Raw genomic sequence first — 26,888 nt, forward strand, 5'->3', positions numbered from 1 at the left:
GTACCTTTAGAGGACACTCTAAGAAATGCAATACTTTAAAGACCTGATACCTAGATGTCATTCGCAACCCCTTTCTGGTTACAGTTTAAAAAAAAAAAGCTATAGCAGGCCAGGCTCAGTGGCACATGCCTATAATCCCAGCACTTTGGGTAGGCCGAGGCAGAAGGATCACTTAACGCTGGGAGTTTGAGACCAGCCTGGGCAACAAGGCAAGACCCCATCTCTACCAAAACAAAAACAAACACCAACAGCACATATTGGTAGGGGATTCTTTTTTTCTTTTTCTTTTTTTTTTGAGACAGGGTCTTGCTCTGTCACCCAGGCTGGAGGTACACTGACACAAATGGCTCACTGCAGCCTCGTCCTCCCGGGCTCAAGCAATCCTCCCTCTGCAGCCTCTGGAGTAGCTGGGGCCACAGGTGTATAGCACCAAACTCAGCTGATGTTTTTTTTTTTTTGTAGAGACAGGGTTTCGCCATGTTGTCCAGGCTGGTCTCGAACTCCTAGGCTCAGGCAATCCTCCTGCCTCAGCCTCCCAGAGTGCTGGGATTATAAGCATGAGCCACCATGCCTGGCCTCAGTAGGGGATTCTTAAAGAAGACACATATGCAGTGAGTGGCTTGGATTTTGAAAGAGGTGTGTGTGAAGGCCAGGGGTGGTGGCCCACTCCCCTCCTGTGTGCCCACTTTCATTCAGAACCATCCCATTTATTGTTCTTTTCTACCAGTATCTCTACAAGTCATCTTTCCATTTAGCAGCCTTTCCTAGAGGGTCACATAGCCACCCCTCACATAAAGAATGAGGCTGTGGGTCACAGACAAGGCACAACAATGTAGCCCACATCCCGATAAAAAGTGTTGGGCAGCACAGGCCTCACACTGGAACCAGACCAAGGGGGAAGGATTCAACTTACTCTGTGAACAGACAGACAGGATGACCATCTTGCATTCCTTTCTCTGGAGGAGAAAGTCCATCAGTCTTCCTTTGTCTGGTAAGAGATTTACTATGGGCTCAAGTTTCACTTGGAGGTTCCAGAGGTAACCTGGATTTTAAGAGGCAGCAAATAAAACAGTATGATACAAACCATAACAAAAGCCCAAAAGTGGTTCCCCTAAACATCTGCGGGGCGGGTGGCGGGTGGTGATAAAAAGCCGCGAAGTACGGTCAATGTAGCTTTTCCTTCCTAACCAAAGCAGAGCCGAGCCATTCAGGAGCAATTAAGGAGCTTGTCTACCACAGGAGGATGACGGCCGAACCACCGCACACTTGGCTGACTCTTTCCAAGTAACTTCTGCATTCAGGGGCACATCAAAGGTGTGGCTCCTAGTCCTTCATTCCAAACGGGGCCTTCCCTAGACCTAGTCCCTCTTTTAACGTTTAAAATAGAAAAAGATGTCAACACGTGGCATCAACTTCAGTCCTGTGCTTTGGTTTCTCCTACAACGGCTCATTAGTTTAAAAGGTAACTCCAGAGGCTCTCAATGAAACATCATAACTCATCCATTCATCGACCCATAAATGTACAATCACCCACACTGCCAGCATCTGGTGTGGCCTTTCCCAATTGGGCTGCTACAGGAGAATGAAGTGCCACATAAAAAATCATCTGGGTGATCCCTTTTTCAGTTGTCCCAAGGCAGGTACAGAGCAGCTGTACAGGAAAACACCAGCGAGATGCATAGGAGAGAAATGACTTCATTACATACATACAGTGGATGTCACATGAGGCTATGGGTTACAGACAAGGCACAACAATGCATTACATACAGTGGATGCCTACAGCATCAGGGCTAATTCTCTCCTCAAGAGTTCTTAGGAATTCCAGAGGAAAGGCAGGAAAATACACAGAGGATTAAAGAGTAACATAGGACAGGCCGGGCGCGGTGGCTCACGCCTGTAATCCCAGCACTTTGGGAGGCCGAGGCGGGCGGATCACATGGTGAAACCTGTCTCTACTAAAAAACAAAAATTACTGGCCATGGTGGGCCTGTATCCCACTACCGGAGGTGAGGTGGGAGAATACCAGCCTGGCGAGGTATTAGAGACACAGGTTAGGGCAACACGGCAAGACCCTGTCTCTACAAAAAAAAAAAAAAAAATTATAGGCCGGCTGCAGTGGCTCACACCTGTAATCCCAGCACTTTGGGAGGCCAAGGTGGGCAGATCATGAGGTTGGGAGGTCGAGACCATCCTGGCCAACATGGTGAAACCCTGTATCTACTAAAAATACAAAAATTAGCTGGGTGTGGTGGCGCATGCCTGTAATCCCAGCTACTGGGGAGGCTGAGGCAGGAGAACCGCTTGAACCCAGGAGTTGGAGGTTGCAGTGAGCCGAGATGGCGCCACTGCACTCCAGCCTGGTGACAAAGCAAGATTCCGTCTCAAAATAATAATTATTATTATTATAATAAATTAACTGGGCATGGTGATGTGTGCCTGTAGGCCCAGCTACTCGGGAGGCTGAAGCAGGATCACCTGAGCCCAGGAGCTCGAGGCTGCAGTAAGCTGAGATAGCACTACTGTGCTCCAGGCTGGGTGACAGAGCAAGACCCTGCCTTAAAAAAATAAGATTTCTCTAGGCCGGGCACAGTGGCTCATGCCTGTAATCCCAGCACTTTGGGAGGCCGAGGCAGGTGGATCACCTGAGGTTGGAAGTTTGAGACCAGCCTGACCAACATGGAAAAACCTCGTCTCTACTAAAAATACAAAATTAGCTGGGCGTGGTGGCACATGGCTGTAACCCCAGCTACTCAGGAGGCTGAGGCAGGAGAATCGCTTGAACCCGGGAGGCAGAGCTTGCAGTGAGCCAAGATCGCGCCATTGCACTCCAGCCTGGGCAACAAGAAAAAACCGCCTTAAAAAAAAAAAAAAAAAAAAAAAAAAGATTTCTCTAATAAAGAGATTACCCAGGAAGAGACAACTAACAGACTGAGGAGGCTTCGTCAGCAAGGCCAGAAAGAGAAGCACACCTCCTGGGCTCATGCAGAACAGAAAAGGGCATGGACACCGGTGGGAAGGTCGATGGGAGGAATGAAGGGAGACACCCGGTGGTGGAGTCTGGCTTTCCAGAATGGGCTTAAGCAGGAGAATGGCATTCTTAGTTGTTGCTTTAATTATTAAAAGTAGTATATGTTCTTGATAAAATGCACATATAGTAGAAAACATTATAAAGTGAAAAAAAAATCCCATTCCCAAGGTTGAAAGGAGGGGTCGTTTCTAAGAGATTAACCTTGAAAACGTCCCTGGCTACAACTGGGATCCAAAGTCAACAAGCACCATGTTGTAACACGACAGCTGTCCCCGCTGACCTACCTTGGCTTGCACTGATAATGATGTCAGGTTGAAAGACAATCCAGGATGAAGAATCCACATGTTATAGGAAATTCTAAACCAGGAAAGGACGAAAACAAAAAGCAAACCGTTTCCGTTAGCACACGCCCCTGCCCCCCATGTACTGAGTCCACGCTAAACACGGGGCCCCTGGACAGTCAGGGAAGCTGCCTGCGGGGTGGCTCTCGGAGCGTTATTCACAGCTGCCCAGAGGAGGGCTTCAGGACCACTCTCTGAGGGTGACCACTTGCCCTGTTGTGCACAGTGCCAACACCTTAGTAAAGGATACAGAGTTTACACGGAACAGGAGACTGGCTGGTCACGGCAGCAGGACCTACAAATTGAGAAAACATAAGTGCAATGATGCAGTCAGAAAATGCTTCAAATGCTGGTACTTATGACGCAAAAGTCAGTACTTTTTAATGTCATTACAAAATTTTTATTCAATTGTAGTTAAGGAAGAAATGAACTGTTCCATCTCACTGATAGCACATATGGGGAGGAAGGGGAAGGAGCTGACAATCCAGGAAAATCTCACTAAGAAAAAGAAAGCATGTCAAGGCTTCAATCACTGTGGTTTGGGTTTTTTTAATAACCAAAGATGACTCATGATCGTTTACATATGCACGTTAAGGAACTGAGAAATTTACTTGGAGGATTCAAAATCAAATACCCAGATCATCCACGGAGAATGTTTCAAATAAATGTGGCTTGTAGCTTACTGTAGCTTAATTATCTTTTTTTTTTTTTTTTTTTTTTTTTTTTTTTTAAGACAGGGTGTTGCTCTGCTGTCCAGGCTTAAGTGCAGTAGTTGATCATAGCCCACTATAACCTCGAACTCCTTGGCTCAAGTGATCCTCCTGCCTCAGCCTTCAGAGTAGTTAGGACTACAAGCATGTCACCATGCCCTGCTAACTTTTTTTTTTTGTAAAGACAAGGTCTATGTTGCCTAGGCTGGTCTCAAACTCCTGGGCTTAAGTGATCTGCCCACCTCAGCCTCCCAACATGCTGGGATTACAGGCATGAGCCACTGTGCCCAGCCACTTAATTATCTAAATAATTAGCTCGATTATCCATTGCATAGAGTAGGTCCAGGCACAGTGAGCTCGTCTGGGAAGCAGACCCCCAAAACCTTACATGACAGGGACCCTTAACAACAGTTATACTGCTCATGAGCCATGCAGGCAGCCCTACAAGCTAACCATGACTCCTGGTTCTGTTCCAATTACCCAGGTACAATCAGAAGGCAGGTTTCAATCAGCTGGTCAGAGAAAAGGTCATTGTGAACAGACCACCCAAAGGTAGGAAAGAGCCCAGGCAGACAAGCTTTGGCGAACAGCACTCGCGCTTTGGACCTAAGGGTCAAGGTCTGCACCAAGTGCACAGCCCTCACCTTTGGGTGGCTGACCTGCACACTGTCAGGTGAGAGCTTTCATTTTTAAGGCCCCCCAGATGATCCTAATTTGTAGTCAGATTGAGACCCACTGTTCTCACAGGCCCAAAACAAAAAGAAAAAGGGTGGCTGACTCTTCCCAAAAGTGCTGGTTATATCTTTCTAAACAGGCCCATTCAATTCCTGAGCACGCCCACCCAGTGGCAGCACAGTGGGCAAGACACACGGATGCATCAAGCTGCCAGGACTCACAGCCCAGCAGGAAATGAAAGGAGAGTCACTAACCTCTGAAAATGCTTTGCAGCCCACACCACCTAGATCCCCAGACCCTCAGTGGATTCCTGACTTCCTCCTATTGATCTCTGCATGGGCCATTACTGTGACCAGGCCTCGCATCTGTTCCATTAAAACCAGATGGTTAGAACCTGATGCCTCCTAACTGGTCCTGTACCACTGGAACAGAGCTGAAGGTTCTACGCCAGGGGTGTCCAATGTTTTGGCTTCCCTGGGCCATAAGAGGAAGAAGAAGAATGGTCTTGGGCCACACATAAAATATACTAACAACAGCTGATGAGCTTAAAAAAAAAAATCATTAAAAAATCTCATAATGTTTTAAGAAAGTTTAAGAATTTGTTAACACGGTGAAACCCCGTCTCTACTAAAAATACAAAAAATTAACCGGGCGAGGTGGCAGGCGCCTGTAGTCCCAGCTACGCAGGAGGCTGAGGCAGGAGAATGGCGTGAACCCCAGGGGGGTGGAGCCTGCAGTGAGCCGAGATTGCGCCACTGCACTCCAGCCTGGGTGAAAGAGCGAGACTCCGTCTCAAAAAAAAAAAAAAAGAATTTGCGTTGGGCTGCATTCAAAGCTGTCCTGGGCCACATGTGGCCCACAGGCCATGGGTTGGACAGGCTTGTTCTAAATGTTTAGTTTTTTTTCCCCAATTCACCAGCAGTTACCTTCATGCCAAGTGGGCAGCAGACACAAGACAATCACTTGGCAAAATCTCTTCTTTCAATGCTAACATTATTTACAAAGGAAAAGGAAGAAGCTCGAAAGAACACAGAAAGCCAAAAGACCTAATTGAACGTCTGTTAAGAACCAGCTCCTTCCTCCAACTGTGCCAGAAAGTAACTAAGCTTTTGGCTGATCTAGCAAGACAGGGCAGTCAGGCTGACGATGGTGGTCTTGCTAAACTTTCAGCCAGAGCCCAATTCTGAATCTCCTGGGTGAAAGGTACAAGGAAATCCTGACTGCAGCCTGGGTCAACCCGCCCAATGCCATCCGACAAAGAATAAAACATTAGTACCAAGGTTCCAAAGGTGAGCCATCTGACTACGTCTTGCACACTGAAACCTCAGACTAGCCAACTCTGCACTCCAATCTCCAAAAGAGAGCCGGGAGAGACTGCTGCAAGGAACAGGCACAGAAGAAAGACCCTGTGAGAACACAGTGAGAAGGTGGCCATCTGCAAAGAGGCCTGCTGGGAGGGAGGCCTCAGAAGAAAGCAAACCTGCAGACATCTTGATCTTGAACTTCTAGCCCCCAGAACTGTAAGAAAATAAAGTTCTGTTTAAGGAAAAAAAAAAAAAAAAGAGAGCAAGAGTGTGTGTGTTGAATATTCTTTCAGTTCTATCTTAAAATCAATTACACTGGAAAAAGGCAAAACGAAGCAAATAAACGACTTCTTTCCCTTTTCCTGAATTCCTGACCTCTACTCTTCTGACTTCCCAACCCCACCTGTCCAGGCAGGAGGAGGATTGATTTGGGTAAGCCTAAGAGCCACAGCCGAAGCACTTACTGTGACTGTCAGTCCCAAAGAATGCAATATTCATCATCACTGTCACACGGAATGTTAAGAAACAGAAAAGTGATCCCAGGTTACAGTAAGAAACCTACAGCCAAAGTTAATTTCAGCGTTATAGAGCTAAGGCAAACAGAAAACGTTACAGGCGTATTCAATATTAAAACATCTTTCACCATCAACGGGTAATCAAAACTATCCATTCTAAAGCTCAGGGAAAATAAATTATTCTATTTCCTTCCAAGGGAGATTCATCTATCTTAGAAAATACTTTTTTCTTTTTTTTTTTTTTGAGACGGAGTCTTGCTCTGTCGCCCAGGCTGGAGTGCAGTGGCGCAATCTCGGCTCACTGCAAGCTCCGCCTCCCGGGTTCATGCCATTCTCCTGCCTCAGCCTCTCCGAGTAGCTGGGACTACAGGCACCAGCCACCACGCCCAGCTAATTTTTTGTATTTTTAGTAGAGACAGGGTTTCACCATGGTCTCAATCTCCTGACCTCGTGATCCGCCTGCCTCGGCCTCCCAAAGTGCTGGGATTACAAGCGTGAGCCACCGCGCCTGGCCTAGAAAATACTTTTTTCACAACATAATTTTAGCTTATAGGATCAGTAGTAGTTGCATTTTTTAAAAAACTAGAACAGGCTGGGCATGGTGGCTCACACTTGTAATCCTAGCACTTTGGGAGACCGAGGCAGGCAGATCACCTGAGGTCAGGAGTTCGAGACCAGTCTGGCCAACATGGTAAAACCCCATCTCTACCAAAAAGATAAAAATTTGGGCCGGGCGTGGTGGCTCATGCCTGTAATCCCACCACTTTGAGAGGCCAAGGTGGGCAGATCACTTGAGGCCAGAAGTTCAAGACCAGCCTGGCCAACATGGTGAAACCCCATCTCTACTAAAAATACAAAAAAATTAGCTGGGCGTGGTGGCACATGCCTGTAATCCCAGCTACTTGGGAGGCTGAGGCAGGAGAATCACTTGAACCTTATTTCCTCTCACAAGTATTTAAGCGATTGAATACTTGGTTCAAGTGCTTGAATACCTCACAACCTTGAACCTTGTGAGAGGCGGAGGTTGCAGTGAGCTGAGATCATGCCACTGCACTCCAGCCTGAGCAACAGAGTGAGGCTCTGTCAAAAAATAAATTTAAAAAAATACAAAAATTAGCTGGGCACGGTGGCACACACCTGTAATCCCAGCTACTTGGGAGGCTGAGGCAGGATAATCACTTGAACCCAGGGGGTGGAGACTGTAGTAAGCCAAGATCACACCACTACCTACCAGCCTGGGCGACTCAGTGAGACTCTGTCTCAAAACAACAACAAAACTGGAACAAATGGCCCCTGGCAAAATCAGACAGATCTGGGAATCTCTGTTATTCCTCACTCCACTTTTAACATGACTCCCAAAGATCATGGTGAGAACACAGCCACACGGTGAAAAGGCAGCACAGACTCCTCTACAAAACCCGCGTTACCTGCGATGGGGATCTGATAGGGCTGGATCGATCGAGCGGGAAGCACCGGGTGGTGGAAGGTAACGGAGCCGTCAAACTCTCCCCGTAACTTGATATCGAATATTACCGATGTCTACGGGGGGAAAAAGATAAGACTGAGGCCAAAATCAATCATCGTTTGCCCAGTCGCTTTCATTCCATCCCATCTGCTGTTTAAATCAGTTTAAAAGCCTGTGTTTGCATTTCCTCCCTACAGGCGCTAGCTCCACTTGAGAAGGAATTTGTCATTAACATCACAACTCTCTTTTAATATTTTTATCTCCTCTCACAAGTACTTCCTGCATTTATGACATGCTTCCTTTGACGAGCTCACTCAAAGTGACCTAAGCAGATCTCTGTCATTTCAACTGGAAACATCCTCACGTGTCAGAGAGCTAAGAGTTAGCGTCACCACCCTCTGGGAGGGCAGAGAAGGGAAATAGCTTCTTCATATCAGAGGCCCAGCCCACAGGACCCATTCTAGTTGTCCTGGTCCACAGGCCTCAGAACCATTATCCCCCAGCACTGTCATCCATGCTCACAACTGCAACAGACAGTTCAAGTACTCATGGAATGGAGCGGATTCCCACCTTCTTCCAAGGTCAAATCTCAAGCATTAGTTTCTGAAATAGTTTTGAATTATCTTTAATCAACTGACACAATCACTTTTTTCTAAACTACTTAAGACTACCAAACCCATTTCCATCTGGAAGACCAAAACTCTTAGCATAAAAATGCACTTTCTAGTCTTATTCAGACATTTTGCCAATTTTCTTTTTTTGTTGTTCAGAGACAGGATCTTGCTCCATCACCCAGGCTGGAGTGCAGTGGCGTGATCTCCACTCAATGAAGCCCCGACCTCCCGGGCTCAAGTAGCTGGGACTATAGGCATGCACTACCATGCCTGGCTAATTTTTGTATTTTTTATATAGGTGGCGTTTTGCCATGCTGCTCAGGCTGGTCTCGAAGTCCTGGGCTCAAGCAATCTGTCTGCCTTGGCCTCCCAAAGTGCTGGGATTACAGGCGTGATCCACCGTGCCCAGCCGCCAATTTTCACAAGGCTTTTAAGCAACCTTAACTTTGGTAGAAACGCAGACAGCTTGTACCTCTGTATCCTGATGATGCACAACTACCAGGTTGTCCACCACGTTCAGGGCAAACTTTCCCGTCCTATTTAACTTCAATATGTGCATCTTTTTACAGGCACCTTCTCTGTAGGATAGAAAGCAAAAAACAGATCAACAAGCTGCAGTTCACATTTTAAAATCACAGAGAGAGGGGAAACAAAGCATGAAATCTACCGTGGTAGATGATAGAGGACCACCTCCGCTCCTGTGCTGTTGGAGGTCCGAGAATGATGCCTCAAGAAGAGAACATACAGCTGCCCGTATCTAATTAGGGAACAAACAGACATAAATCACATCTGGCCATTCAAACTTCCTTTGTTCTAAATAGCATCACGGTTAAGTAAATTATGAGATATTCATTTAATGGAGTATTTTGCTGCCAACAAAAGTGTTTACAAAGAAACATGGAGTTACTCAAAGCCTATTATAAAGTTAGGTGGAAAAGAGAACACACACTAAATACAGCTTGATCATAATCTTTTAAAAGAAAACCCCAAACCTAAGCATAGAGTCTGAAATGATTGGAAAGAAACATGTTAATAGTTATACTTGAGTGATATGCTAAGTTCATTTTCTTCTGTTTTCCAAGTTTTGTATAATGAATGTATATTCCTTAATAACAGGAAAATATAATCACTTTTTTTTTTTTTTTCATTTTTCAGAGACAGGGTCTCCCTCTGTCACCCAGGCTGGAATGCAGTGGTGCAACCACAGCTCACTGCAACCTCCAACTCCTAGACTTTGGCGATCTTCCCTCACCTCAGCCTCCCCAGTAGCTAGGACTACATGCATGTGCCACCGTGCCTGGCTAATTTTTAAATTTTTTTGTAGAAACAGAGTCTCACTATGTTGCCCAGGCTGGTCTTGAACTCCTGGCCTCAAGGCGATCCTCCTGCCTTGGCCTCCCCAGTCACTGGTATTACAGGTGTGTGCCACCATGCTCAGCCTTTTCTATTTAAGTGCCATCTAATAAATGTTGCTGTGAACAGTTCCTGAATGCATATTCTAGTCCAGTGGTAAAATCTGTGCTGGGCCTGCCCAGGGACAAGGAGGAGACCAAGGTGGGAGGGAACAGGTCCCCACCTCCACTTCAGCCAGGACTGCTCTCACTTTATCTGTTGTCTAAACAGGAATGCTGGCTGGGCATGGCGGCTCATGCCTATAAACCCAGCACTTTGGGAGGCCGAGGCGGGAGGATCACCTGAGCCCAGGAGTTCAAGACCAGCCTGGGCAACATGGTGAAACTCCATCTCTTCAGAAAATACAAAAATTATCCAGATGTGTGGTGGCATGCGCCTATAGTCCCAGCTACTTGGGAGACTGTGGCAGGAGAATCACTTGAACCTAGAAGGCGGAGGTTGCAGTGAGCTGAGATTGTAACACTGCACTCCAGCCTGGGCAACAGAGCGAGACTCTCCAAAAAAAATTTAAAAATAAACAGGAATGCCACAGAAGAGTACCTTAAAAAAAAAAAAGGAATTAGAAATAAAAGATTATACTAACTACCAAAAAGTTTGAAAGTTTGGAAACCACTGTCTTATGCCACAGAAGAATCAGAAGTAACTTAGAAGCAAAATTTTGACTATTGTTGAATCAGATACAGGCATACGGGGGTTCTTTTTTATTAGTCTCTATTGTGTGTTTAAAATTTTCATTACAAATTGAAAAACTGAGATATCCACTTTTTCAAATGAAAATATACCTCCGTACTGCCGAGCGCGGTGGCTCACACCTGTAATCCCAACACTTTGGGAGGCTGAGGAGGGCAGATCACAAGGTCAAGAGACCGAGACCATCCTGGCCAACATGGTGAAACCCTGTCTCTACTAAAAATACAAAAATTAGTTGGGCATGGTGGCACGCACCTGTAGTCTCAGCTACTCGGGAGACTGAGGCAGGAGAATCGCTTGAATCTGGGAGGCGGAGGTTGCAGTAAGCCAAGATCGTGCCACTGTACTCCAGCCTGGCAACAGAGCAAGACTCCGTCACAAAAAAAAAAAAAAAAAAAAGAAAGAAAAAGAAAATATACCTCGATATATAAGTAATTTAGTTCCATGTCTATTATATAAAAATCTTAATCTATTTTCTTATTGAGAACAATTATTATTTAACTTAGCTTTAAAAAAAAAAAACCTGGCCAGGTACAATGGCTCATGCCTGCAATCCCAGCACTTTGGAAGGCCAAGGCAGGTGGATCACTTGAGGTCAGGAGTTCGAGACCAACCTGGCCAACATGGCGAAATCCTGTCTCTACCAAAAACACAAAGACTAGCCGGGCGAGGTGACGCACACTTGTAATCCCAGTTCCTTGGGAGGCTGAAGCAGAAGAATCGCTTGAGCCTGGGAGATGGAGGCTGCAGTCAGCCGACCTTGCACCACTGCCCTCCAGCCTAGAGGACAGAACAAGACTCTTGTCTCAAAAAAAAAAAAAAAAAAAAAGAAGAAATTCTAAAACAAAGATACTAAGAAATAAATTGGTTCAATGTTCTTGTTTTATCAGGCTAGAAAGGTAAAGGAATTCCTTAGCATCACAAAGCTGATAAAAATCAAAAAGGAATGCCACAAACACTGCAGGTTTTCTATGTTCACAGGATCTGTACACTGAATACCCAGGACAAGGGGAGTCCTCCTTATGTGTTCTAGGGGTCAGGGCATCACGTGGTGCTTGTAACACACTCCTTCTATTATTTATATTACTGAAAGCAATTGCAGGATGGAATGCTCTCTGACATGGACATACATGGTAGCCATTGCGATGTCTCTTTCAGAAAGGCTGGGTTTAGTTGACTTAGGCGCAGCTGGTAATTCAATCTCAAACTTGGGCAGCTTCGACATAGTGCCAGCCTGTTTAGGGGGAAAAAGTTTTAGGAAAAGCTTATTAAACCCCTTTGATGTTTCACATTCCCTGTGTAAAACCAACAAGGATAAACACAGACTTCGTCTTTGGATCCTTTCCACCGTCCCCCGTGTCCTCTCACAGCCTGTCTGCCCAGCATACAATGAATGGCTCCAGGAGCTGACGGGTACACAGAGTGCCCTCTAGTGGTCAGAGCGGTGACGTTACGGCTGGAGGAACCTGTCCCTAACGTGCCTGACACATTAGGATGCTACAGGAACGGGGGACAACTGGTGAAAGGTGTTGTTTTCAGGGGAGGCTTCCTCTTACCCTAAAGTGAAAAGGCTGCAGGACATTCTCCAGGACTGTGGTAGACAGCAAGATCACGGCGCTCTCGGGGCAGTACATGTACCAATTTACATTGAGATTGTGGCTCTTCAAGAGTTTCAGACTCCGTTTCTCTGGTAATACCTGAAAGCAGAGTTTAAAAAACAGGATCTTCATTTTAAAAACAGCAAACTAATCTCAGCACTTTGGGAGGCCGAGGTGAGCGGATCACCTGAGGTCAGGAGTTTGAGACCAGCCTGGACAAAATGGTGAAACCCCGTCTCTACTAAAAATACAAAAATTAGCCAGGCATGGTGGCACATGCCTGTAATCCCAGCTACTCAGGAGGCTGAGGCACAAGAATTGCTTGAACGAACCCAGGAGGCGAAGGTTGCAGTGAATCAAGATTGCACCATCACACTCCAGCGTGAGTGACAGAGCGAGATTCAGTCTCAATAAATAAATCAATAACATCAAACTGTCAGAAGATTCTTACAGCGTACTCTGAGAATAAAAAGCAGAAGAAACCCACTAAGTGAAATGAACATTCTCACTTGTATTTATTACAGCAACTACTTAACCAGCCCTATGCTTGGTGCTTTACAGAGCCTCCTAACTCATTTACTCTTTGCCACGACTGAGAGGCAGGTACCACTGGCCCTATTAGCCAGATGAGAAACAAGGCTCCGAGAGTGGATTAGGGAACCTGCCCCTTAACAAAGCAATTATAGCCTGGGTAGGCTGTTTCCCTCCAAAATCCTTATCTGTGCCTCCACATGCTTGGGCATGTGGAGCACATGGATACACCTAAGAGCAAGTTACAACAAAATTCTCCTCATCCAGGAAATGACCAAAAGAAACTGACACCTCCAGGACCCCATGCACTAACTCGGCCACCTCCCAGCCCATGGCAGATCTGCCTTCTGCTTGGCCTCCATCTCGACTCCAGTCTACACTGGGCCTGGGAGGAGCTCCCTTCTTCTAGCAGATGTGTTCATAACACTGCATACAAATGCAGTACTTTATAATCCAGGCACATTTTAAATGTACTCTAAATATTCTGATATTACAGAACACTGTATAGAGCCCCCAAGACATTAATGCTCATGGTACACTGCACTAAAGAACTGCTGCGCAAGTCAGGGGCAGGAGCCGTAAGCTTCTTAATAACTATAATAATTAGGATGTGCTAGAGTCTTCTTTTTAACTTTTTTCTTGAAGATCTGAAGCCATCTAGGTAACCTTAAGGTACACTTTCCCACTGCAGAGAACAGAAAGAAAGACTTTTAAGTGATTACCATAGGGAACTCCTCCATAAAGCAAGCCACCCTTCCCATGCAATCACATGTACAAAATTCTATTTCTGTGTGTATGGAATTTGTCTAAAGTTTGTTTAAAGTTCTCCTATTGGTCATTACAAATTTTTTTTTTTTTTTTTTGAGACGGAGTTTCACTCTTGTTGCCCAGGCTGGAGTGCAGTGGCACAATCTCGGCTCACCGCAACCTCCGCCTCCCACGTTCAAGGGATTCTTCTGCCTTAGCCTCCCAAGTAGCTGGGATTATAGGCGCCCACCACCACACCCAGCTAATTTTTGTATTTTTATTTTGAGACAGTAGAGATGGCACTTAGTAGAGATGGAGTTTAATAGAGATGGGGTTTCGCCATGGTGGCCAGGCTAGTCTCAAACTCCTGACCTCAGGTGATCGCCCACCTCGGCCTCCCAAAGTGCTAGGATTACAGGCATGAGCCACCATGCCCAGCCAGTCATTACTAAGATTTTGATGATGGCCTTACAGCAAAGCACCATGGCATTAACACACAGGTATATTTTCTCTAACCATATATTCTAAATTATATTGCTTTCATTAGGTCAACAAAATTAAAACCTGAAAGAACTCTTAACACCCTCTAAATTAGTTCCATTTAGAGATCTCAGAAGCATGCTTAACAGGTCAGGAAGCTGGAACAAATGAAAAGAAACAGGCAGGTGCATCAAAGGACACAATCTACAGAGTGGAAAGGCAACCTCCGGATTCGGAGAAAATACTTGCAAATTGTATCTCTAAGAAGGTGTTAATATCAGAATATATAAAGAACTACAATTCAACAAATAATAGCAATTTGATTTTAAAAATAGGCACAATGACCCAAATTAGTCATTTCTCCAAAGATGATACACAAAGTGGCCAAAACACACACACAAAAGTGCTCAACATCACTAATCAACAAAGAGCACAAATCAAAACCACAATTAAGATGGCTAGTATCAAAAACAAAACAAAACAGCAAGTGTTGGTGAGGATATGGAGAAACTGGGACTCTTGTACACTTGGAGGGATTGCAAAATGGTGTAACTGCTACGGAAAACAGTATAGCAGTTCCCTAAAATATTAAGAAACAGAACTACCATCTGCTCCAGCAATCTCACTCTAGGTATAAATCTAAAAGAACTGAAAATGGGATCTTGAAGCGGTATCTGCATACCTGTATTGACAGCAGCACTATTCACAATGGCCAAGAGGTGGAAGCAACCCAAATGTCCCTCAACAGATGAATGGATAAGCAAAATGTGGTGTATACACTCAATGCGGTATTATCAGCCTTAAAAAGCAAACCCTATCACATGCTATGGCGTGGGGGAACCTGTAGGAAATTATGGTAAATGAAATAAGCCAGTCACAAAGGGACAAATACTGTATAATTTCACTTATATGAAGTATAAAAAGTAATCAAATTCGGCCGGACACACAGTGGCTCACGCCTGTAATCCCAGCACTTTGGGAGGCTGAGGTGAGTGGATCACCTGAAGTCAGGAGTTCAAGACCAGCTTGGCCAACATGGTGAAACCCCATCTCTACCAAAAATACAAAAATTAGCCAGGCGTGGTGGCGCATACCTGTAATCCCAGCTGTTCGGGAGGCTGAGACAGGAGAATCGCCTAAACCCAGGAGGCAGAGGTTGCAGTGAGCTGAGATCATGCCACTGCACTCCAGCCTGGACAACAGAGCGAGACTCCATCTCAAAAAAAAAGGAGTCAAATTCATAGAAACAGAAAGTAAAATAGAGATTGTTGGGGCTGCAGGGAAGGGATAAGGGGAGTTGCTTACTGGATACAGTTTTGGTTTCACAAGATGAAAAAGTTCTGGAGCTATTTCATAACAATGTGAATGAATATACTTAACACTACTGAACTGAACACTTAAAAACAGTTAAGATGATAAATGTTGTATGTTTTTTACCACAGTAAAAAAAAATTTTTTGACCACACACAGTGGCTCATGCCCATAAATCCCAGCACTCTGGGAGGCCATGGCAGAAGACTGGCTTGATTAGGAGTTCAAGACCAGTCTAGACAACATGGCAAGACATCATCTCTACCAAAAAAAAAAAAGGAAAAAAAAAATTAAGTTGGGCGTGCTGGCACACACCTGTAGTTCCGGCTACTCAGGAAGCTGAGGTGGGAGGATTACGTGAGGCTAGGAGGTCGAGGCTGCAGTGAGCTGTGATTGTGCCACTGTACTCCAGCCTGGGTGACAGAGATCCTGTCTCAAAATAATTATTACAAAATAAAAAAATTTTAAGAGGAAGTTAACAAAATACAAATGGACAATATACAAATGAAAAGATGCTTACTTCCCTAGTAATGTAAAATGCAAATTAAAATGTCTTTCGGCCAGGCATGGTGGCTCACACCTGTAATCCCAGCACTTTAGGTGGCCGAGATAGGTGGATTATTTGAGGCCAGGGGTTCAAGACCAGCCTGGCCAACATGGTGAAACCCCACCTCTTCTAAAAATACAAAAATTAGCCAGGCGTGGTGCTGGGCGCCTGTAGACCCAGCTACTTGGGAGGCTGAGGCAGGAGAATTGCTTGAACCCAGGAAGTGGAGGTTGCCGTGAGCCAAGATTGCACCACTGCACTCCAGCCTGGGCGACAGAGTGAGACTCTGTCTCAAAAAAAAAAAAAAAAGTCTTTCTACCTCTCAGGTTGGCAAATGTCTATAGATTGATAATATCCAGTTCTCCTAAAGTTATGAAAAGCAGAAGTTCCTACATTGCTAGTGAAAATACACATGTCTAGAAGAAATTTGGTGATACCGGCTCAGCTTTTCGGATGTTCATACCTATACTGCAACTCTCCCTCTAACATAAAGAAGTGTGTACAAGCATGTTACTGAAGGGTTATTTGTAATCACAAAAAAAGGGAAAACCAGCCAATGTCCAATAACAAGAAATTGGTTAAACTGCAGTCCATCCATACAGTGGAATACTACCCAGTCAGAATAAAATATAGAAAGATGTCCAAGATACACTTTGGACCAAAAAAAAAAAAAAGTTAGCTGCAAAAGTTTATATACAACATTCCCCTTTTTGTTAAAAAGAAGTTTGTATGTATTTATTTTTAAAAATAGAGGAATATGCACCAAACTCTTCATAATAATTATTTATCAGGATTATAGGGAACATTTGCTTTCCATATTACGTATCTTGCAATGTTTGAATGTTTTTTGTTTTAACTTTTAGGTTCGGGGATAGATGTGAAGGTTTGTTACATAGGTAAACTCATGTCACGGGGGTTTGTGGTACAGATTATTTCATCACCCAGGTATTAAGTCCAGTACCCAATAGTTATCTTTTCTGCTCCTCTCCCTCCTCCCACCCTCCCCTGCTCAAGTAGACCCCCGTATCTGTTGTTTCCTTCTTTGCATTCATAACTTATCACTTAGCTCCCACTTAGAAGTGAGAACATGTGGTATTTAGTTGTCTGTTCCTGTGTTAATTTGCTAAGGATGATGGCCTCCATCTCCATCCATGTTCCCACAAAAGACATGATTTTGTTCATTTTTATGGCTGCACAGTATTCCGAGGTATGTATGTACCACATTTTCTTTATCCAATCTGTCACTGATGGGCATTTAGGATGATTCCATGTCTTTGCCATTGTGAACAGTGCTGCAATGAACATTCACGTGCATGTGCCTTTATGGTAGAATAATTTATATTCCTCTGCATACACACCCAGTAATGGGGCTGCTAGGTCAAACAGTAGTTCTGCTTTTAGCTCTTTGAGGAATCACCATACTGTTTTCCACAAAGGTTGAACTAATTTACACTCCCAGCAACAGTGCATAAGGGTTCCCTTTTCTCCACAACCTTGCCAGTATGTGTTATTCTTTGACTTTTTTATAATGGCTATGCTGACTAGTGTGAGATAGTTTCTCACTGTGGTTTTGATTTGCATTTCTCTAATGATTAGTGATGTTGAGCTCTTTTATGTTTGTTGGTCACATGTATGTCTTCTTTTAAAAAGTGTCTGCTCATGTCCTTTGCCCACTTTTTTTTTTTTTTTTTTTTGAGATGGAGTCTCGCTCTGTTGCCCAGGCTGGAGTGCAGTGGCACCATCTCAGCTCACTACAACCTCCGCCTCCCAGGTTCAAGCAATTCCCCGGCCTCAGCCTCCCTAGTAGCTGGGATTACAGGTGCCTGCCACCAACCTGGCTAATTTTTGTATTTTTAATAGAGACGGGGTTTCATCATGTTGGCCACGCTGGTCTCGAACTCCTGACCTCAGGTGATCTGCCCACCTTGGCCTCCCAAAGTGCTGGGATTACAGGGGTGAGCCACTGCACCTGGCCTTTGCCCACTTTTTAATGAAGTTTTGTTTTTGTTTTTTTTTTTTTTGAGATGGGGTCTCACTGTCATCCAGGCTGGAGTGCAGTGCTGTGATCTTGGCTCACTGCAACCTCCTCCCTCCCAGGCTCAAGCAGTCCTCCCACTTCAGCCTCCCAAGTAGCTGGGACTACAGGCGCACACCACCACGCCTGACTAACATTTTGTATTTTTTATAGAGATGGGATTTCATCATGTTGGCCTGGCTGGTCTCAAACTCCTGGACTCAAGCCATCCGCCCACCTTGGCCTTCCAAAGAGCTGGAATTACAGGCATGGGCCACCAAGCCCTTTTTTTTTTTTTTTTTTAATGTATTACTTGCAATTAGAAAAAAAAAAAAGAATAAAATCCCCAGCAAGAGACTAAAGCTGAGTGCTGCCGCTCATGCCTGTAATCCTGGCTCTTTGGGAGGCCAACGCAGGAGTTGAGGTTAGGAGTCTGACACCAGCCTGGGCAACATAGCGAGACTTCGTCTCTACAAAAAAGTTTAAAAATTAGCCAGGGCCGGGCGCAGAGTGGCTCACGCTTGTAATCCCGGAACTTTGGGAGGCCGAGGTGGGCGGATCACCTGAGGTCGGGAGTTCGAGACCAGCCTCAACATGGAGAAATCCCGTCTCTACTAAAAATACAAAATTAGCCGGGCATGGTGATGCATGCCTGTAATCCCATCTACTCACAAGGCTGAGACAGGAGAATCGCTTGAACCTGGGAGGTGGAGGTTGTGGTGAGCCAAGATCACGCCATTGCACTCCACCAGCCTGGGCAACAAGAGCGAAACTCTGTCTCAAAAATAAAATAAAATAAAATAAAATAAAATAATAAAAATAAAAATTAGCCAGGCATGGTGGTACATGCCTGTAGTCCCACCTACTCAGGAGGCTGAGGCAGGAGGATTGCTTGAGCCCAGGAGTTTGATATTACAGTGAGCCATGATGATGCCACTGCACTGCAGCCTGGGCAACAGAGCAAGATTCCATCTCTAGAAAATGTTTAAACTATATCTATATATATTCAGTACTGAATTCAAAAGGCTGCCAGAATGCTATCACTGAACTTTAACCAACAAACATAAATGATAAACATAATACCTGGTAAAATTCGATTCCTTGATCTGTTATGAAGACAATTTCAGTAGAACTAGTCCAGCAGAATCCTAGAATGTTGGCATTCTTAGTCTGAGAAAAATGTTTTTTAAATATTTTTAATTAATAAGAAAAAACACATATAACTCTCTTCAAAAGCTTCACAAACTCTACAGTTTGTCATTCTTTAATGAACGTTCCCCGGAATGTTTACTAATTAACAAAACAAATTTTCTTTTAAATACAATGTTCCCTGATTTTTGCCCATAACTCTTCATTCAAGAACCTGAATCCTAATTCCTTCTACTAAACAGAACAGGGGAAGTCTGTGTTTTGTAGAAAAGTAACTGACCAAAGCTCACAGACAGCAGCTTCTACCTGCAGGAATCACCATACTGCCGACATTCTTAGTCACCCACGTTATAAAAACGGTTATTAAAGATGTACAAAGGCCTAAGGGTCTTTAGCAAGTGTTGACTAAAATGGGTTGAGGACCCTGAGACACACACCCGACTCGCTTGAGGGCAGACAGAGCGGAGCAGGGCCGGCTGAGAGTCTCTTCACACGAGGCCACCGCAGGGCAGGGAGGACAGTGGTGGGGATGCACCTCTCCTCACTGAAGAGTCCGCCCTGAACTCCACTGAGCAAAACAGTCACAAAGATGCAGAAAGCCCTATCCCAACCACTAGCAGCTTCTGTCAGCGCCCAGGGTGCCACACTGCCAATTTTAGCTCAGCTCCCTCTAGCCTAGTTTACTACACCCAGCAAATCTCATTAATGTGGATTAGAATCAACACCTAAGAGAAGAAAGAAAGAGTAAGGACAAGACAAAGACAACAAATTGAGGAAAGAAAACTTCAGGAAACAGAAAAAGAAACTCCTCACCAGAGACCTCCACTCCAGGTGGCTGTGAGGGATCCCAGGGCCCAGACCCAGATGTGCTGCTGGCCCAGTGAGGAGAAAAAGGGCAAGACAGACGACAGCCCCAAGGGCTAGCACCACTGGGTGTTCACCATGCGTCCTCCATTGAACCCTCCCCCTCCAAAGGAATAAGCTTTCAAACTTTGAAAACTGTTCAGTGTCACAAAGCAAACACCCCGCTTGACTCGTTTGGGAATCAACATGAGGGACCGTCTGACTTCAAGTCTGTGCTCCCTGCGACCCCGATGCCCCGCTCTCCACGACATAACCCAGCTCGACACCACTGACACCAGCAGCTGAGAAAGGGTCTGGGGTCATACCTTGCACTCCTGTGTGTATTCCAGCTGGGAATTATCAGGGATAAAATTACAAAAATCCTGAAAGGAAAAAAACACACACACACACAAATTTGGATTAGGCAGCATACTGCCAACCTACGTTGGCATACTACAAGACAAGAAAAATAAATATTAACTTAAAAAGTGACCAGAAAATAACTGAAGACAACCAAAACACAGGAAAGATAAAAAGACCAATTCGGATCATCTGTCTCAACAGCAGCAGGCTTATGATTCAATTTAAGTTAACACAAATATTCAGTTACAGTTTAGTAACTCCTTCCGAAAATTCATTCCTCAAGCAGCTGATGTCAGAGAAATGTGTTGCTGCACTAAGGAGGCTTCCCCAAGACTTTAACACTTAAAACTGATGGAAGAAACTAACAGAGGATCCTGCCTGTTTCTAATAGCCTTCCCTCTACTCTACAAACAGCAATGGTGAACATTTACATGGCCTAAAGTGCCTGTAGGCTGCTTCAACTTGGAGTATCTGCTCCTATCAGATCTAGCACTCAGAAATGAGAGATGAAAGGGCTAATTCACAAGGTAGCCAAAAATATCTCACATATTCTATGCTGCTAGCTATCAAGCAATACAAAAGACACATGAAGTTCCAAATTATTTTTTAACAATTTTTAAGGGAGGCTGAGGTGAGAGAATCACTTGAGCCTGAGAGATCGAGGCTGCAGTGAGCCGAGATCACATCACTGCACTCTAGCCTGGGCAACAAAGGAAGACTGGCTCAAAAAAAATTTTTTTATTTAATTTAAAAATCAAACTAAGGTCATTTTTTTAACCCACTCAAATGTCTTTTTCATTTTGGAAGGCTCTAATACAATGCAACATAACTATACCTTTCACAACAGTAAGATAATACAAGTTTCCTTTAACACTGAAAATTTGCCATTTCTTCTCTTCCAAATGTATTTCTAATGCCCTTTAATGCTGTATTTTAAAGATAAGTCTTACCACAGTCTTTGAGGTCCTCTGAACAGCCAATATCTTATTTTCTAAGGAAAACTTAATGCACTTCACTTCTCCTTTGTCATCCATTCTTTAAGAAGAAAGAATGTGTTAGTAGTTAAATAACCGAATTCTAGCTACTATCATTTATTGAAAAGGCAAAAGACACAACCTATATTCAGGAGGCAGCAAATTCTAGTCTTACATTAAAATTATGTTTCGGAAGCCATCAGCAGGACCTCTTTTCAAACTACCAAATCCAACTGGAAAGAACTTGCTGGGAAAACTTACAGTATTACGGGTAAAAAGTGATTGAAGAATTGAGATTACACACACATATCACCTGAGAATTGTTTGCAACATAAATAACTATAGACCCGCTCAGGAGCCTTCTCCATGACTGCTGTTTCTCTCTCACAGCAAAGCTTCTGGAAAGAACTATCTACTTGTGCATCTCACAGCACATTCATTATGCAACCCAGATGGCTCCACCACAGTGTCTCATGATTGCCTCAGACAGACGTTAAAAAGTGAACTCAGCTGGGCACAGTGGCCTACACCTGTAATCCCAGCACTGTGAGAGGATGAAGCAGGAGGATCACAGGAATTCGAGACCAGCCTCAGCAACACAGTGAGACCCCGTCTCTATTCAAATACATACTTTTTTAAATTAAAACTTCATTTAAAAAAAGCAAACTCAAGGGATGGATTACAGAGGGGCTCAAGGAAACTTTTCGGGGTCTGAACAAGTTCATTGCCTTGATTGTGGTGATGGTTTCATGGGTGTATACATGTCAAAACTCACATATTGTATAATATTAAGTGTGTACAGTTTATTGTGTGTCAACTATGCCTCAATAAAGCTGCTTTTAAAAATCTTTTTTTTTTTTTTTTTGAGACGGAGTCTTGCTCTGTTGCCCAGGCTACAGTGCAGTGGCATGATCTCAGCTCACTGCAACCTCTGCCTCTCGGGTCCACGTGATTCTCCTGCCTCAGCATTCCGAGTAGCTGGGATTACAGGCGCGTGCAACCACACCTGGGTAATTTTTGTATTTTTAGTAGAGACAGGGTTTCACCACGTTGGCCAGGCTGGTCTCGAACTCCTGATCTCAAGTGATCCACCCGCCTCGGCCTCCCAAAGTGCTGGGATTACAGGCGTGAACCATGGCGCCCAGTCTAAAAACTCTTTTTAAGTTAAATTCAGTACCTCCCCCGACCCCACAAACTTCTTAGAGCCCCCAATCTAGATTATTACGGGCTCACTCGTTTTCCACACCCAACCGACCCCCGAGTCTTACCAGAGACCCATCTTCCTAAGAATCCCTTGATTGCCTATGCAATGGTACTCTACACCACCAGAGCGCTGCTCTTCACCACACATGGCTCACTGATTGCTACTCTCCATAGTATCCCTAACTCTGACAGGCTCCCATCTGAACAGCATGATCTTTCCAAACACTGACATGATCATCCCACACCCCACCTGACAAGTTTCAAGGAGAAGATAAAGCTCTAATTCCATAGGAGAATATGTAAGGTTCAAGCTGGCCCCTGCCAGTGGCCACACCACCACCATTTCCCCTTCCCTGTGGAGACACGCTGTGTAACCCTCAGTTACACAGACCCAGAGTTCCCCAAAACACCATGCTCGAACCCTATCCATACTTTAAAACCTTGCTCAGGCCGGGTGCAGCGGCTCATGCCTGTAATCCTAGCACTGTGGGAGTCCGAGGTGGGCGGATCGTTTGAGGTCAGGGGTTCGAAACCAGCCTGGCCAACACGGTGAAACCCCATCTCTACTAAAAATACAAAAAAATTAGCCGGGCGTGGTGGTGGGCGCCTATAATCCCAGCTACTTGGGAGGCTGAAGCAGGAGAATCACTCGAACCTGGGAGGCGGAGGTTGCAGTCAGCCAAGATTGCACCACACTGCACTCCAGCCTGGGGAACAGAGGGAGGCTCCCTCTCAAAAAAGGACAGTTTCTTATTAACACAGACCAACAGTAAAATTTTTTAAGTCACTACTGAATTGAGGGCCTACATTATACTTTCACCTTCTGTAAGCACCAGTTTTAGGGTGGCCAGATAGCTTATCATCCAAATCGAGACACTTCTGAAAGTGAAAGGGGCTACTGATCATTACACCTGTTCAACAGTGCGAACTGGGACTATGCAGTCACCTTAAGTATAGTGGAAGCCATGATTTTCTTGTATTATTACATGAGAAACAATGAATCTCCTCTACCTGCCACTCTGGAAAGACCTGGGCTAAAGAAATGAACGCCCTCCTCTGTCAACAAACCAGAAATGGGCACATCATCACGCTGACTTGTTAATTTCCAGTGCTAGGAAGTGGCTGCCCCACTTTTGAAGTATTTGGCTCCCAAATCAACTGCTCCAGATATTCCACTCTGACAAGAGGTGCTAGTAAGTGCCACCAAGACCCTCCCTACAGACAGGAATTCCATGTGCGCGCACACACTTCAGGCCTCTTAGGGCAGACCAAATGACAAAATTATAAAAAACCTTTTGAATTAGAAAAACATCATTCTGTTTACATGATAAAACGAGCTGAAAGTATCTATACCATTACCTAAATGAGATGGGATTCCTATCATCTGGGCTTTTAACTACCACACCAGTAGCTCCACCAGATCGAACAGCAAAAACCTGAGAGAGAAAAGCAGCAAGGTTAACAGCCTGAACTCTGAAAGGATCTAAACTCATAAGCCAACCCTCAAGCGATTATTTCTGTTATACACCACCCTGGGTTCAACTAAAGTAACAAGGCACATATCAGGGTACAGATGTTTGGCTGCTCATGTGAATTTTAAAAACCAAGAGCAGAGAGCGAAAAGGATGCCACTCCAAGTGTGGCCCACCGTGACACCGTGTCGGGTCCCCGAGGCTCCAAAGTTCTAAGGCCGGTTCGCGCATCGGCGCCGCTGATACGCCTGAAGTACAGTCTTTTCCCCCTTTACAGAATTCCAAGGAAAATGAAAATCTCGACGTCTAAACCCTTGACTACGAGTGTAACTAATGACAAAGACAACAAAAGAAGCCTAGATAAGACGGGCGCGCCAACAATTGAGACACCGGCCACGGGGCCACTGCGTCCGCGCAGCTGGCTCGGGGGTCTAGCCCCGAGGTCACCTGCGAGGACACCTGGTCGCGGCTGAGCCCACCCAACAAGGAAGGAGCGCGCGCCGCCTCCCGCGCTGGGACGGGACGGGACAGGACAGGAGGGGACGCTCGGGCCTGGTCGCGCGGGACCGGCCTTGGCGCGCCCACGACCCCGGCAGGGCCGCGCGGGGGAGGAAGCGCGGGCGCGGCGGACCTGCTTGTTGGCCTCATCGAAGAAGACGCAGTTGACAGGGTTCGCCTTCTCGAACTGCACCGGCCGCTCGCACAGCTCCAGGTAGTAGTCCTCCTCGCCCATGGCGGGCGCCGCGCCCGCGGCGGGGGCACCGGGGGCGGTCGCCAGCGTGGAGCGGGACGCGCGGTGGAGCCCGGCCCGCACTGTGGCGGCGGCTGCGGCTGCGGCTCTGGGCCCGGCGCGGACGCCGCTTCCTGGTGCCACGCCCCCACCCCGCCCACCACGTGACCCGCGGCCCTCTGTGCTTAAACGGGCAGCGTCTGGCTGCGGTGGGGCCCACCGGCCTTAACCACGCCCCGCCCGGCGCTGGAGGCTCCTCCCCTCTCCCCGAGGGCGGTCGGAACGCAGCGGCGTGACCCGGAAACCCGCGTGGCTCCCCGCGGACCGAGGGCGGCGTGGCCGGCTCGGTTCCTGCGCCCGACTCGGTCGCCCCTGCGCCAGCCTGTCCCCCCGCGTGGGACCGTTCCCGGTCTAGGAAAGGCTCCTCCTTGCTTTCGGGAGGATTTCCCAAGCGCCTCCCGCGCCAGAGTTCCAGCCTCTGGGAGCTTCGTCAGGGAGAAGGGGCTGAAGGCTCGCTGAGCAGGTGTAGGGGCGCCAGAGACCGTCTCCAGCCCCCTCAGCGCTTCTGCGGGCTCTTCCGCTGGAGCCAGAAACCGAATTGACAAGAGGCAGATAAACAAAAGAAAAGCATACACACTTTATTAATTTTTCGTGGGGACCTTCAAGAGAGTGAGGTCTGAAGAAGTGGCCAAAGCAAGATGCTTTTATACTTTTTAGACAAAGAATGATGCATTTGAGAAGAAATCACAAAAGGCATCTGGCCAGGGGCGATACATTTCTAAGGGAGTCACTAGGAGAAATATTGGGGAGGGTGTAAAATTAGTGGAAGATAAGTGTTACTTGGGAAGTTCATTTATTCAGGTCCATTGCAGCCCCAACTCCCAGTCTCTGGTGATAAGGGCTATTTTCTGACCCGGGTACAGAGAGGGTGCCACTCCCAGAGGAATCTTTACTGCTTATTCCCTGTAGGAAACGACAGGTCATCTAGCCCTTTCTGAAACTACAATTTCTCCAGTGTTTTTAGCTCAAAATAATATACCAATTTTGGGATAGCACATCCTTCACTCCTTGCTAGTAACAGGGAAACCTAATTTAGATTGTGGGTCAGCAAGCCTTTTACTTGATAAGAAACATGAAATTTACCATGTAAGCCCCTCTTGTTTTGTTTGTTTCAGAGACAGAGTCTCTCTGTGCCCAGGCTGGAGAGCAGTGATGCGATCACGGCTCACTGCAGTCTCAACCTCCCATCTCAGCCTCACAAGTAGCTGGGACCACGGGTGCATGCCACCACACCTGGCTCATTTTTTTATTATTTTGTTTTGTAGAGACAGAGTTTCCTGTTGCCCAGGCTGGTCTCAGACTCCTGGCCTCAAGTGATTCTCTCGCTGACCGTGCTCAGCCCCCATGTTAACCCTTTATTTTTATTTTTTATTTTATTTTATTTTGAGACGGAATTTCGTTCTTGTTGCCCAGGCTGGAGTGCAATGGCCCTGTCTCAGTTCACTGCAACCTCCACCTCGCGGGTTCAAGCGATTGTCCCGCATCAGCCTCCCAAGTAGCTGGGATTACAGGTACCTGCCGCCATGCCCAGCTAATTTTTTTGTGTGTATTTTTAGCAGAGACCGGGTTTCACCATGTTGGCCAGGCCGGTCTCCAACTCCTAACCTCAGGATCTGCCCACCTTGGCCTCCCAAAGTGATGAGATTACAGGCATGAGTCACCGCGCCCGGCCCCATGTTAACCCTTTTTGAGGTGTTCAGCAGTATCAGGCATATTCACATTATTGTGAAATACATTTCCAGAAACTTTTTATCTTGCAAATCTGATTTCTGTCCCTAAATTTGACTACCCTAAGTATCTCATATAAGTGGATTTTATAGTATTTGTCCATTAGTGTCGGGCTTCTTTTGCTTAACAAAATATCTTCAAGGTTCATCTATGTAGCATGTGTCAGGATTTCCTTCCTTCATTAAGGCCGAATAATATTCCATTTTATGTATATAGCACATTTTGTTTATCCATTCATCTGCTGATGGGCATGTGGGTTGTTTCCACCTTTGGCTGTTGTGAATAAAGCTATGCAAATGTCTTTTCAATATTCTGTTTTTAATTCTTTTGGGTCTATACGCAAAACTTGGATTACTGGATCCTATGGTAGTTCTATTTCTCAG

At 45.7% G+C, this 26,888-nt stretch overlaps 1 protein-coding gene across 1 annotated transcript in view; it reads right to left on the reverse strand.

The window, feature by feature from the left end:
• Positions 1–24,829, reverse strand: part of RMC1 (regulator of MON1-CCZ1) — a 29,484-nt gene extending 4,655 nt beyond the window's left edge. The window contains exons 1-13 of the mRNA XM_032152646.2: positions 24,619–24,829; positions 23,875–23,951; positions 21,289–21,373; positions 20,302–20,358; positions 19,067–19,153; positions 12,312–12,452; positions 11,886–11,989; positions 9,320–9,409; positions 9,125–9,230; positions 8,001–8,112; positions 3,620–3,664; positions 3,313–3,366; positions 914–1,042 (exon numbers count right to left, since the gene is read on the reverse strand). Of these exons, the coding sequence (XP_032008537.1) occupies positions 914–1,042; positions 3,313–3,366; positions 3,620–3,664; positions 8,001–8,112; positions 9,125–9,230; positions 9,320–9,409; positions 11,886–11,989; positions 12,312–12,452; positions 19,067–19,153; positions 20,302–20,358; positions 21,289–21,373; positions 23,875–23,951; positions 24,619–24,720 (1,189 nt within the window). The 5' untranslated portion in view covers positions 24,721–24,829. The remainder of the gene's footprint in view (positions 1–913; positions 1,043–3,312; positions 3,367–3,619; positions 3,665–8,000; positions 8,113–9,124; positions 9,231–9,319; positions 9,410–11,885; positions 11,990–12,311; positions 12,453–19,066; positions 19,154–20,301; positions 20,359–21,288; positions 21,374–23,874; positions 23,952–24,618) is intronic.
• Between the last annotated feature and the right edge of the window lie 2,059 nt (positions 24,830–26,888).

This window comes from Hylobates moloch, unplaced genomic scaffold (assembly GCF_009828535.3).
Source record: "Hylobates moloch isolate HMO894 unplaced genomic scaffold, HMol_V3 SCAFFOLD_5, whole genome shotgun sequence".
Taxonomy (NCBI): Eukaryota; Metazoa; Chordata; class Mammalia; order Primates; family Hylobatidae; genus Hylobates; species Hylobates moloch.